The following is a 14,259-nucleotide window of genomic DNA, read 5'->3' on the forward strand; positions in this document are numbered from 1 at the left end:
TGGCTACGAGATTGTAGGTAAGCAGCACCTTTGTGCCTAAAAATGCGATTAATCGCAGTTAATCGCAAAAATTTCACATCTCAGTGGTCCCACGTAGAACCAGGGCTTTATAATCCAGTTTGGATATTTTATTCCATCACATAAGTGGATATATATTATACTGTATATATGTATATTTTACCTCCTTAGTCTTCACAATTACATTATATTTATGTTTCCTTAATGTTTTAGTAGATGTGCTTTCATTTCTTTTTGTCTTATTAAAATAGTTAGAACAATGGAAACAGAATGACATGATTATTCAGAGTTATGCCAACCACGCAGGTGATTCATAATGCTATTGCAATGACTTGGCATTTCTCTGCTGTTGGCTATGAACATTCCAGTGATCAAAGAGGCAGGTGCTGATTGGGCATGGCAGCCCAGTTCCAATGATTGTAGAGTATGTGTACTTACACCGTCCCCTAGCAGTCTGGTGTGTCATTAAGCTGCTCCCTGGCGGCTACAGGAGGAGGAATAGAGACAATATTCTATTATACAAATCTGTTTAAGCACAAACTAGCATCTACATATATAGTTAGATCTATTCATGGGCACAGATACTCAATGCACTACTTTACCTTCATGGTTTAGCAGCGGATAAGTTACATAATAGACACACAATAAGGATAAAGGATGGTAAAATAAGCACAACTGCCTCACCTGTTATGCTTCCATTTAAAAGGTTGCCTACTTGCATAGAGCATTAGTTCAGTGCATGACTGTATAACCATGTACAGTAAATTGCTGGCAGAACAAGGTGTTTTACTGTAGCTTTGAGAAAAAGAACACGCAATCCATATTTATTTCCTCCACCTCCTTTTTTAATAAATTTAAGAACACATTTACCCTGCCCACCCCCACCCAAGGCCTTTGGGCCCAGTTTTAAAAACCAAAATAAAAGAACAAAACCAAATAAGCAAATAAATGAAAACGGAATTTAAATTGGTCTGTCCAGAGGCTACGAGTCATAATCCTCCTCCTCCTCTTCACAACCAGTGGGCAACAATGGAACTGGCATCGTGGGTAGAGTAGAAGGTGCTGTGGGCATCACTGGTACAGAATGAAAGTGTAGGAAAGCTGGAGCTGAAGGAGGACTGGAAAAGAAAAGATATGCAATGGTGAGGATATGGGAAATAAAATTGTATTGAAAGGTTACAAAAGAAAATATCCAAAGGTAACTGAAAACAAGTCACTATCATTGTTTTATACCGTATTTAATCCAAGCAGATGTACAAGCCTATATACTATTACTAGAGATGAAAGATCCAACTAGATTAGAACAGTGGCTCTAAAACATGTCCCCAGGTACCACCAAAGGTTGTTTTCTAGATCTAGCATGATGGTATCTAATGAATGTCTTATTCCAACGGATTCAGTATTGAATCCCGGCGGTCGGGATCCCGGCGTTCAGAATCCCGACGCCGGAATCCCGACAAGGGGGGGACGTGGATCGCCCCCCCTTGCGGGCTCGCTGCGCTCGCCTCGCTGCGCTCGGCACACTAATTTATTCTCCCTCCAGGGGTGTCGTGGACACCCACAGAGGGAGAAAGTGTCTGCATTTCGGCGGTCGGGATTCCGGCGTCGGGATTCTGAACGCCGGGATCCCGACCGCCGGGATTGTAACTGCATCCCATTCCAACAGCCACAAGCAGACTGTGTTCTGCAATTTAAAGCCAATGCCTTCAGAATTTATCCTCCCACTGACTCTGTCACTTCCAGAAAACAAGGCAGAGAGGGAGGGCTCCATATGCGATTTCTTACTGAAGAGGGGATAATTAAATGAAGAAACAACCTCAATGCTTCTCTCCGTGCTGTGTGCAGGAAAGCACTGAAAATGTACTGTAATATATGTTTAATGTTCTGCCTTGGTCTTTTCTGTGGGATAACATGAGTGTTTGCATATCTGTTAGCTGAATACAATGGGCAGTATTCAATGACACAAATCGCGCTGTGCAGCGAATCCTGTTTAGGATTCGCTGCACAGTCGCCGTGTTCCGGAGGGCTGGAGTCCTCGCTGCCAGTCCTCCCTTACACACTATTCAATGAGGCAGGGGCTCGCTGCCCCTGACGGCGAATTCTAACCCCTGCGGCGAGCCTGAGGACGGCGGCAGGCAGGGAGATGGAAGTCTCCCTGCCTGCCCCAGAATGTATGTGGGGGGGATGTGGGCTCCCCGGGAGCCAGGCAGCACAAGCTGCCCCCCCCCGGGAGAGCCAGCAGGGGACCGGGTATTCACTGCACCCGACATGCATATGTAATGATCAGGAGCAGTGAATATATGAATATCTAATGAGCGGCTCTCGGCCTCCTGCTATGTGTAAAAAATATATATTTTTTTTAAAATTAAATATATATTCATGTGCTTTAAGCACATGAATAAAAATAGCATGATCCTTCTCATAATAAAATTCCTGATTTTTTTACACACCAAATAAAAACAAACAAACAACAACATTATTTTAAAAGTTCACATTCCACTTCACCATGAAAAGATCGCGATTGCTACACGGTGACACACGGCGAAAATCACTTAGAAAGCAATTCGCCATCTTCTCATTGAATACACTCATGGCGAATCACATTGAAAAAACCATTGAAAAACCACAGCGAGTTGCGGAGAGTATCAGACGGTGAATTGTCCCTCATTCACTGTTCACCGTCGGCGAAAAGTGCACATTGAAAAGGGTTATTCACTTTCTGACACAAAAAAATCACCTTCCAAAGTAAAAAAAAGCACAAATTCGCCATGGAACATGGACTCATTGAATACTGCCCAATGTATTTTTAGAAGATTGCTGCAGGTAACAGTGCTTTGCATAGGACAACCCATTCAGAGGATGAGAAACCTAAATTATGTTCTAAAGACTTTGTTGCTTATCTCAGATGACTGTTTTTACACATATTTAATTGCATCTGATGCATGAGCTCATTGAGCTGACAAATAATTATTCATAAAATACTGAAGTTAAAACTTCTTGAACTGAGCCATGGAGGCAGGATGGTTTATAACAGAGGTGCTCAATATACTGTACTGTCCTCCAGCTGCTGTGAAACTACACATCCCAATATGCCCTGCCACAATATTGCTATTACAGCACAAAAAAAATGTGGCACTTTATGCTGGGATATGTTGTCTCAAAGTGGCTGGAGGGCCGCATGTTGAACACCCCTGGATTAAAGCTCAATTTAAAAGAAGTATTAGCCTACAGTACCGCCCTGTTCCAACAGAAACAGCTGAAGCACTTAAGGCCCCCATACACTATGCGATTTTGGGCCGATTCCATGCGATTTCGGCACTTGGGCCGATAAATAGCGTGAAATCGTCCCAAAATCGCATGTGTTTGACATTTGATCCGATCCGATGCGCGGTCCCATGCGCATCGGACCGGATCAGGAGGTCGGACATTCAGCAGGTACGATCACGTCCGACCTCCTGCAGTGGGCTGGGGGGGGGGGCGAGGAGAATGAGTGCCCAGCGGGGGATGCCGGTGACAGTGGGGCGGGCGGCGGTGATAATCACCGTGCTCTCACTGTGCAGCTTGCTGGCAGCAGCGTCTCTGGGTGCAGCGGGGGATGCCGGTGACAGTGGGGCGGGCAGCGGTGATAATCCTCATGCTGTCAGTCACTCAGCGGGTGGGCAGCGGCGGCTATTACATCTTTAAAATAACATGTCAAATGACTATCCGCCTTCTTATTTGGCTGAGATAGCGCACTCTCAGCCAATCAGCGGCCGGCCAATCAGCGGCCGCTGATTGGCTGAGAGTGCGCTATCTCAGCCAAATAAGAAGGCGGATAGTCATTTGACATGTTATTTTAAAGATGTAATAGCCGCCCTGTGCATGACTTTCAATCCACTAACTAACGCTAGAAATTGGGGAATAACAATGGAGATGAAACAAACCGTCTAAAGAAAAAAATGTGTGGAAGTTGCCCCTAGAAACCAATAAGCTTTTATCATTTTATGAACTGCATTAGAGAGTATAAGCTCTCACGAGCAGGGTCCTCTCTCCTAATGTGCTTTTCTTAGATTTCTTCTTTGTCCTGTCCCCTGATGCAACGGTCTTCATCTATCATGTACATGTCCTCAATTGCCTTGAACTGTAATACATTATTTTCTTGTTTTGATTATTTATGTATTGTTAGGTGCTGGTGAACCCGTATTGTGGCGCCGTATTAACATTATTATTATTAATAATCTGCTAGAAGAGAACAGGTTGCTAAAGCATCTTCTCCACTTCTAGAAGCATTTATAGCTTTCGCACCAAGGGTATGAATTCTATTATGTGGATCTATGCTGTACATTAGTTTCCGGATGACACTCAATAGGTTGACACCAATTGTTCACCATATATAGTGAAAAAGTTAACTGGCTCTAATGATCAACATTTTTTTTTAGAATTTTCTTTGCATTTTTTTATACTTTACCATCCACGTGGAATACAATTGGCAACAGTATCCGGTGCCAAGCGCAGAGGTATTGAACAATGCCCTTGGCAAAAAGCATGGCAAGTGTAGTGGTAACATTAATTGGTGTCTTATGTTCTGAAACCTACAGACACCAAAAATACCTTGTGTTGACCAGTTCTATGTCGACCGCGTACAGGTTGACCATATGGCATCAACATAGACACAGCCAACTTGTGGCACATATGCTTGCCCTTACATTGCATACTGCAATAAGCCCCAGTCAAACTACAAACTAAACTACAGAAGGGGGAACAGGGACTCTATCATTGTTTTATGGCCCCAATATTGTTAAAAAGGGTTACTCTGCTGTTATTTGGGGGGGGGGGGGGGGAAACAGCAGTCCTAAGGGTGCACTGTCCCAGGGTGGGAATAATTTGTACCGTATAAGTCCAGGGGTGCCCGCATGTGTTCAGTATCCATGCAGGGGTGCCCGCATGTGTCCCGTATCCATGCAGGAGTGCCCGCATGTGTCCCCTATCAGTCGAGGGGTGCCCGCATGTGTCCCCTATCAGTCGAGGGGTGCCCACATGTGTCCCCTATCAGTCGAGGGGTGCCCACATTTAAATGAAATGAAGACACTACCTTAGGTAGGAACTTAGGTACTGTCCGAAGCACAGCCCTATTATCATGAAAAATCAAAAATGGTGATTTGCAGGACAAGGCACCCAACTCTGACACACGCCTAGCCGAGGCAATGGCCAACGAAAAAGTCAGTTACCAAGAAACATATTTGAGATCAGCCGATCTTAGCGGTTCAAAAGGAGTATTTTGCAATACAGACAAACCTAGAGACAAATCCCAAGGTGCTACCAAGGCTGTCTGTATGGAGGATTAAGTCTGTTATGCCCTGTAAGAAGGTCTGGACCTCGGGTAACAGAGCTACCCTTTTTTTGAAAGAAAATAATCAATGCAGATAACTGTACCTTTAAAGACTGTAGACTAAGTCCGGCAGAGAAACCATCCTGCAAGAATTCCAAAAGTCTCGAAATCTTGAACCTAGACGTGTGAACTCTCTGACGTTCGCACCACCTGATGTAGATCTTCCAGACCCGATGGTAATTGGCTGCTGACACAGGCTTACGAGCCCTGAGCATGGTCTGTATAACTGCACCCGAAAACCCCTTCTTTTTTTAAACTGAGTAAATATGTAGATCAGGTTGAAAGACCAAGGAATCATCATGGCATCCACTGCCCAAGCTGACGGGTCCCTTAACCGGGACAAAACCTCGGTACCTGACAGTTGCTCCTTGACGCCATTAGGTCTATCTCTGGTAGCCCCCAGCGGTCCACAATCTCCTGGAAAACTTCCTGATGAAGTGCCCATTCTCCCTCCAGCAGATCCGCCCTGCTGAGGAAATCCGCTTCCACATTTCAGATCCCCGGAATGAACACGGCTGACAATAGAGGAATATTGGATTTCTGCCCAGGTGAAAATCTGCAAAACTTCCTTCATTGCCATCTTGCTGCGAGTTCCACCCTGGTGATTCAGGTAAGCCACTGTTGTGGCATTGTCGGACTGTACTTGTAGCAGTGATTCTTTCATAAAATTCTTCTACTTGACACAAGGCATTCCAGACTGCCCGAAGTTCCAGAATATTGATCGGAAGCCTGGATTCTTCCCTGGACCAGAGACCCTGTAACCTTAGGTGAAGGACAACTGCCCCCCCAACCCCTGAGACTGGCATCGGTCGTATTGACCAGCCAATCCCAGGAGCAAAGGATTCTCTCGACTTCTGAGACAGAACTAACTTTTCCTGCTTCATAGTCTTTGCATTCCCCGACCAGCACGACAGGATGTTCCTCTGGAAAATCCTCTAATGGAATCTGGCAAACTGAAGTGTCTTGAATGTTGCCACCATTTTCCCAAGCAATCCTACTCCCTGCCACACTGTTGGTGCCGGAGCTTGTAAGATTGTCAGCACCATCTGACGAATCTCCACAGCCTTGGGTTGTGAAGGTGTGTGTCCAAAATCACCCAGAGAAATTGCAGACTCTGCTTGGGTGTCAAATGAGACTTGGGGAGATTTCGCACCCAGCCCTGATCTCGTAAGAATTGTGTCGTGATGTTCAGATTTTCCTGAAGCTTCTCCGCCGACTCCGCCTTGAATAAAAGGTCATCCAGATAAGGTATAATTACTATTCCTTTCAGTCTGAGGGCTGCAGCCATGACCGCCATCACTTTTGTGAATACCCTCGGAGCCGTTGCTAGACCAAACGGCAGAGCTTGAAACTGCCAATGGTTCTCTCCTATTGCAAACCGGAGTAAAGACTGATGTTCCTTGTAACTGGGTACATGGAGGTACGCATCCTGAATGTCCACAGATGCCAGAAACTCTTCCGGCTCTATGCTTAAGAGCACCGAGCGCAGGGACTCCATGCGAAAATGATTGACCCATAAATGAAGATTTAAAGACTTTAAATTTAGAATAGGTCTGAAAGACCCATCTGGTTTGGGGACTAAGAAAAGGATTGAATAAAATCCCTTCTTCCTTTCCTCCTGAGGTACCGGGTTCACTACCACTTTCTCTTTGAGTGACAAAGCTGCCCCCAGAAGGGCGGACCTCAGAGATGCGGTCCGTGGTAAAGGAGTAGGAAGAAATCTGTTTGGAGGGATGCCCGAGATTTATCCGGTAACCTTCGGAAACAATGGAATAGACCCAAGGATCCCCTGTGGAGTCTTTCCACCTGTCCCTAAACTGCAGGAGGCGACCCCCCACTCTGAACCCAGAACGGGGAGCCTCCGCCCCATCATGCAGTGGACTTATCCTTACCTTTTGCTGCATGTTTCTTTGTAAAGGCCCCAAACCGTGATTTGGGGTTCTTTCCTCTACTGGCCTGGAATCTACCACGCCCTGCCTGTCCTCTGTTAGACGCTCCACCGCGAAAGGACGAGCGAAAGGGCGGCTTAAAAACTCCAAACCTAGGTCCTGTAGATTTAGCTGCAGTTGGGAGAAATGTACTCTTTCCACCCATAGCCTGTTTTATAATGGCTTCCAGTTCTGCCCCAAATAGTAACTCGCCCTTAAACTGCAAAGTTTCACGGGACTTTTTTGATTCGCTATCTGCCTCCCATGCCTTTAGCCAAAGTGCTCTTCTAGCTGTAACTGAGGTAGCGGAGACCCTAGACGCCATCTTAGCGCCTTCCTCACCAGCCTCACAAATGTACTCTGCAGCACATCTCAACTTTTCAGTCAATGTAAAAGCTTCCGAATTATGGTGGAGCTGACTGCTCAGAGTCTCCGCCCACTTGATCATTGCTTTAGCAACCCAAGCAGAAGCAATAATAGGACGCAGCGTGAAACCCACGCCTTCGAAAATTGCCTTAAGACAACCATCCACTTTTTTATCCACTGGATCTTTAAAGGCCGCACCCCCCCTTGCACTGGTAAGGCTGTGGATTTAGATAATCTGGCCACGGATGCATCTACCAATGGAACTTTGCCCCATAACTTTACAGGTTACTCCGGCATAAGGTACATATTAGCATATTTTTTAGACATTAATAATCTCTTGTCAGGGGTTTTCTCTGCTTCAACCAGCAAGGAAAACATTCCCTTCATCAGAAGGAAAACAAACAGGGTCCCTGCGACTCTTTTTAAATACACAGTGCGCAGGGGCTTTTTCCTCCTCAGAAAGATTTAAAGCCTGCTTCACAGCCAAAATCAAATCCTCAATACCAGGAACCGAAGCTTCAGCTTCATCACTCCGGTCCCAAACCAAATCCTCCTCACATACACCATCATCAGAATCCAAATTCAATAGTGGTGGTGTAGAAAAAGGGTGTCTATGCACAATATCCTCAGAGGATTTGGTAAACTGCTCCATCAACAACGTCATTTTATGAACACCCTGAGCAGTGTCTTGCATAACTTGCACCAAAACAGGGTCCCCCTGAGCCGGTGCAAGAAGGAGACTGCCCAAAGGCGGTCAGAGGGCGCTGTTAATGGGATGTGTGTCAAGTGCAGCTGCTACTTAAAGGGACTGAGTAGGTCCCCAAAAAGTAAATAATAGGAAAAAGAGAGATAAAGTAGCGCTTGCAAATGAGGAATATCAATAAAAAATTTATTACACATATATAAAACAATATAATAACGAAATGAACAATAAAATATATATAAGTAAAAGCTCAAGGCCCTCAGTGAGTGCCACTGTATAGGAAATGTTAATAGGATCCGTCCTATTTGTGCCGTAAGGGTGAAGAAGTCCCAATTTGGACCAATAGGGTTCTTTTTGAACTGAGAAGGTATTTTAAAGATTTCCACTTGGTTCAAGTTAGCGTATTTAGAAGATGGATATATTTACCACTACTTGTCCCTTGGGAGTCTTGTGTCCATTTAGGACTGCTGAACAAGCTGTGATCTCCGTGTAGGGTAATAGGTAAAATCTTCTCCGCTTTGAAATGGCATTAGCTTGTAGAGAGCCAGGTGGAAGGTCTCGGAAGGTGATTTTCTCCAAGAAGGAAAATGATGGTAAACGGCTGGTTGGATCCAAAGATGACGCAATGTGGCAATGGCAGTGAGGAGCCTATATGAGCAAGCAGCTTCCAACGCGTTTCACTGCCTCTAGGGGCAGCTTTGTCAAGGATATGCTGCTATCAGTCCTTTAGGGGTATTTATACCTGTGTTTGATAATCAAACTTGGTGCACCTGTGTGCTAAAGAACATTTCATCAGCTTTTACATTTATAGTTTCAATTAATAAAAAGCAATAGAAGGCAACAGTAAAATAAATAACATCCTGAATATACTTTCACATTGATATAATAAAAACTCAGCTTTCAGCAAAAAATAAACATATATAGTGGGAACGCGCTATTGGACGGAGGTCAGGTGTCCAAAACATTGTTTCCTCAAACACCCAGGTTTTGTCATGGTAACCGGTCACGTGTATGTAGTTCAACCTGTGGTAGGTGTGGGGCGGGATTCATTTCAGTGAGAGAGGCTGGCACGATGTTCGCGTGCGTTCCAAGCCTCTTTCCGGAAATGTACTTCCGGTTTTTTCATACAGTCTGGTTGCTTAGCAATAAGCTTGCGTTCCAGATCTCATTTGGAAACAGATGCTCCGTGAGCAGCGGAGGGGGATTGAGCTGGAAATATAACAATTATACATTTATTACACATGATTATTATGTAGAGGAGCTTAAGCCGCATATTTGACTTTTGAGCATGGGACACGTAAAGCGCTCACTTAATAACCAATATGCGCGATCACGTGACCTAGTAGTACAATGTAGTTTAGATCTTCATCATAATCATAATCGTTTTATATACAAAATGGAGGATTTATTCAGACTTGGAGAGGGAGGATCTCATTTGGTTTGTAAGAACATATAATCAAATTATAGGTACATTTATTTATCTTATACATTGGTAAAACACGGTGATCGGAGAATAGCACCATCTTGTGGGCATTTTTGATTTATAAAATGGGTTATTTTGGGATTTTTTGACCCATCTGTTTTATCAATGGAGGAGGGGAATACAATACATAGCAAAACAGTGATACAATGTCGATTCTTCGTTGATGGAAATACAAGAATAATAAAGACTAGTGGATGGCTAAATCATTACAGAAATAATTATAAGGGGCTTGGTCATGGAGGGAAAATACGCACACATAAAGGGACAGAATTGGACCGAAGAGGCAGGGTGTACTGATGGTAGATACAAAAAGGTAAATTGGTAACAACATTTTGATCTATATCTACTTTCAAATCACACTATTAAGCTCCACAGCTTCATTTAGACCATTAGGGTGGATACAGTTCATCTGATACATCCAATAAACTTCTCTCCTGCATAGTTTTTTTAACTGGTCTCTACCTCTAATAGTCTTGGCAATATGTTCAACCCCTATCAGTTTCAGGTTTTTGGGGTTACTAGAATGTTTTTCAAAAAAGTGTTTAGATACACTGTGCATAGTGACTTTATTAGCAATATTCCTACGGTGCTCTAAAAACCGCTGTTTGAGGGGGCGGGTGGTACGCCCAACATATTTTAGGCCACAATCACATGTAAGCACGTAGATTACAAAACTCGTGTTGCAATTTATGAAACTGTCTATTTCATAAGTCGACCCGTCATCTATAGTGACTTGTGATGTCCTTCTGTCTACATGTTGACAGGTGAGACAGCGGTTGGACCCGCATTGGAAAAAGCCTTTAGGTTTAGTTGGTAACCAAGAGGTGGATTTCTCATCTGTACAGGTAACAATAGGTTTTAGGAAACTGGGAGCTAATAGGTTTTTTAGGGATTTGTTTTTTCGAAATATAAAGACAGGTTGATCTGGGATCAAATTACAGAGTACATTATCACCCTTAAGAATATTGTAATTTTTTTTAATTATATTGCGAATTTTGGGGCAGTAGTCAATGGGCGGTATTCAATGTGAATACCTGCGAGGTGCAGCGAATCCTTTTTTGGATTCGCTGCACATTCGCCACGTTCCGGAGCCGGCGGGCTCCGGTATTCAACGAGTCAGGGGCAGCGAGCCCCTGACTGGCGAATATGAGCTCCTGCGGCGATTGCCGCAGGGAGCCTCAGGACGGTGCCAGGCAGAGAGATGGTAGTCTCTCTGCCTAGCCCAGACCTTTGTGGGGGGTTAGGTGTGCTCCCCGGGTGCCAGGCAGCACAGGCTGCCCCCCTGGGGGTGCCAGCAGGCAAGCGTATATTCACTACACACGATCAAAATGATCGTGCAGTGAATATATGAATATGTAATGAGCGGCTCCGCTCTGGCGCCACCTGCTGGATGCTGTGTAAAAAAATAAATAAAAAAAAATAATATTATTTTTAAAATTAAATATATATTCATGTGCTTACAGCACATGAATAAAAATAGCATGCCCCTCCTCAGAATAAAATTCCTGATTTTTTTACACCAAATGTAAAAAACAAAACACTTTATTTTAAAAGTTCACATTCCACTTCACCATAAAAAGATAGCGATTGCTACTCGGTGAATCATAGTGAAAAAAACCTAGAAATGTATTCGCCATGTGGTCATTGAATAGGGTGATTCACCGTTTTTGACAGAAATTCGCCAAACAGCACAAATTCGCCATAAAAACCTGGCGAATCAGGCTCATTGAATACCGCCCATTGTATTTGGAGATAAAAGCTATCTCTCTCTTATTATCATAAAGTTCTTTTTTATTATTATTGTTTTTTTTTAGATATAGCTGAAATATTTGTAAAAAGATCCTTTCTTTCAATCTGGGAGACATCGGATAATGCTTTATTTATGATGTTTTCTGGATAGTTGTTCTGTTCAAAGGCTTCTACCAAAATATGAGTTTGTTTTTGGTATGTGACCTCGTCCGAGCAGTTTCTCTTTAAGCGGAGTAATTGGCCTTTAGGTATGTTCTTTTTCCATATAGGAAGATGTGAACGGTGATAATTGAGGTAGTTGTTGGTACTAACCTCCTTAAAATAAGTGCTAGTAGCAATCTTATCATCTTTGATCTCCAATGTGAGATCTAGATAATTAATTTTTTGTTTGTCCTAAGTGTAGGTAAATTTCAAATTAAATTGGTTATTATTTAGATGCTCAACGAAAGAATTTGCAGAAAGGTGATCCCCATCCCAAATAATAAAAAGATCATCAATGTAACGGCCATAGAGGACCAGGCTCGCGCCGAATGGGCCACCCCATATTAGGGTGTCTTCTGCCTCCCCCATAAAGAGGTTGGCGTAACTCGGCGCGAACCTGGTCCCCATGGCCGTCCCATTCACCTGTAAATAAAAAGTGTCCAAAAATAAAAAATAATTGTGCTGTAAAATATATAGAATGGATTGTGTCAAAAACAGTCTGTGATCCTCCCCCAGGTCTCCATCTCTTAGAAGTTTATTGTTGATTGCTTGTACTCCCAATAAATGGGGAATGTTTGTATACAAGCTTTGCACGTCTAATGTAAGGAAAGCATAAGATGTTTTCCAGACTACGGTTTGAATTAGTTGTAAAAAATGTCCAGAGTCTTTGATGTGAGACCTGAGGGAAGGGACCCGAGGCTGCAAAAAGGAATCAACATAAAAGGAAAGATTAGAAGAAAGAAAATTAATACCTGAAATAATAGGACGCCCAGGGGGTGAAGTGAGTGACTTGTGGATTTTGGGTAAATGATAATAAATTGGTGTGAGGGGGTGTTCGTTATAAAGAAAATTAAATTCTTCCTTTGAGATAATACCGTTGTTTTTAGCCTCATCCAACAAGAGAAAAAGCTCGGACTGATACAGTAATGAGGGGTCTTTTGGCAGTGTTATTTAGAAATCTGTATCATTAAGTTGTCTTTTTGCTTCTGATATATAATCAGTTTTATCTTGAATAACCAGGCCTCCCCCTTTATCTGCCTCCTTGATGATTATGGAGGAGTCCTTCATGAGGTTTTTTAAGGCTCTTTTCTCCCATTTATTTAGATTAGTGTGTTTTCTTGGGTGTTCGTTAATCTGTTTGCAAAGATCTTTAAAATCTTTTAAGGTGGTCTTATAAAAGCTTTCCACACTACTTCCTTTAGTTTTGATCGGAAAGAATTCCGATTTCATCTTAAAGTTTTTCTTTATATCGAAAAAAAATTTGGGGGGGGAAAGAGATGGACATTCATTTTCATCCAAAAGCTGTACCAAGGTAGCCAAAGCTTGTTGATCTTCTGTGTCTAGCAGAATGGGAGAGGCCTGGTCCTGTCTCTCAGTGAGGGTTTTATTGGCGAAATATTTTTTTCTGCACAAAGTCCTGATATATCTGTTTAATTCGACAAAAAGGTCGAAAATATTGGGTGTGGATGAAGGTGAAAATTTAAGACCTTTGTTTAAAAGTTTATTTTCAGTAGTGGTTAAGGTTCTTTTAGAAAGGTTAAATATTTTTTGGGAGGGTTTTGAGTTGTTAATCATCTTCTTATTCTTGAGTTGTACCTGTCTGCCTCCTCTACTTCCTCGAAACTTGAGGCTCTTCTTCTTTTTGGTGTACCTGTTACGTGATCTATTTTTTGGTGTGGGCTTGGGAGTCTCTTTTTTCTCATTTGTTGATCTAAAAAAAACACCTCAGGTTCTTGTTGGGTTTTGATTTTAAGTGGATATGACCATTCTTTAGGTCTAGCTCCTCTCTCCATTGGTTCTCTAGATCTATATTCCTTTTCTCTTTGAAAATGATTGGGGGGAGGGGGATTATAGTGGGTCCTCGGGGGAGGAGTCCTCCTCATGGGTTCCTCTCTATTGTTAGTAGTAGAAAATTTCCTTCTAGTATTAGAGTAGTTGTTACGGGAGTGATTTGGTAAAGGAGTTCTATCTGTAGTTCTTTTGTAATTATTTCTACCATTCCTGTCCATTTTTGTGTTCTTATTATTATAATCAGGGTTTTCCTTTTTTCTGTATGTTCTTACTGTACCACCCTGGTAGTCCTCCAGATCTCTTCTGTATTTTTTGCATTTTGATTCTACTAAGAGTTGTTCGAATTTATTTACTCTATCTGTGACCAATGCGTCTCTATCTTTAAATTCTTTTGTAGTATTGAGAGATGCAAGTTTATTTTTTAGGGTCTCTATCTCTGATTCTACTTTATGAGTTTTCTCTTGTCTATATTTAATCACTAATTCTATCAAATTTAGGGAGCAACTATCTAGAATGTTTTCCCATTCTTTCTGGTAATGCTCATTTTCTTGAAATATGGAGGGTTTAAAAATTCTGAGTCCTCTTGGAACCATTTTTTTCTCCAAATATTTCTGGAGATTGACACTGTCTAGCCAGTGTCTCATTTCTAATT

At 42.7% G+C, this 14,259-nt stretch overlaps 1 protein-coding gene across 1 annotated transcript in view; it reads right to left on the reverse strand.

Moving 5' to 3' along the window:
- Positions 1-841: 841 nt before the first annotated feature.
- DRAP1 (DR1 associated protein 1) overlaps positions 842-14,259 on the reverse strand; it is a 37,952-nt gene continuing 24,534 nt past the window's right edge. Inside the window, exon 7 of the mRNA XM_083165320.1 lies at positions 842-1,136. Coding sequence (XP_083021446.1) covers positions 1,001-1,136 — 136 coding nt within the window. The 3' untranslated portion in view covers positions 842-1,000. The remainder of the gene's footprint in view (positions 1,137-14,259) is intronic.

This window comes from Crinia signifera, chromosome 11 (assembly GCF_055691185.1).
Source record: "Crinia signifera chromosome 11, ASM5569118v1, whole genome shotgun sequence".
NCBI classification, from domain to species: Eukaryota; Metazoa; Chordata; class Amphibia; order Anura; family Myobatrachidae; genus Crinia; species Crinia signifera.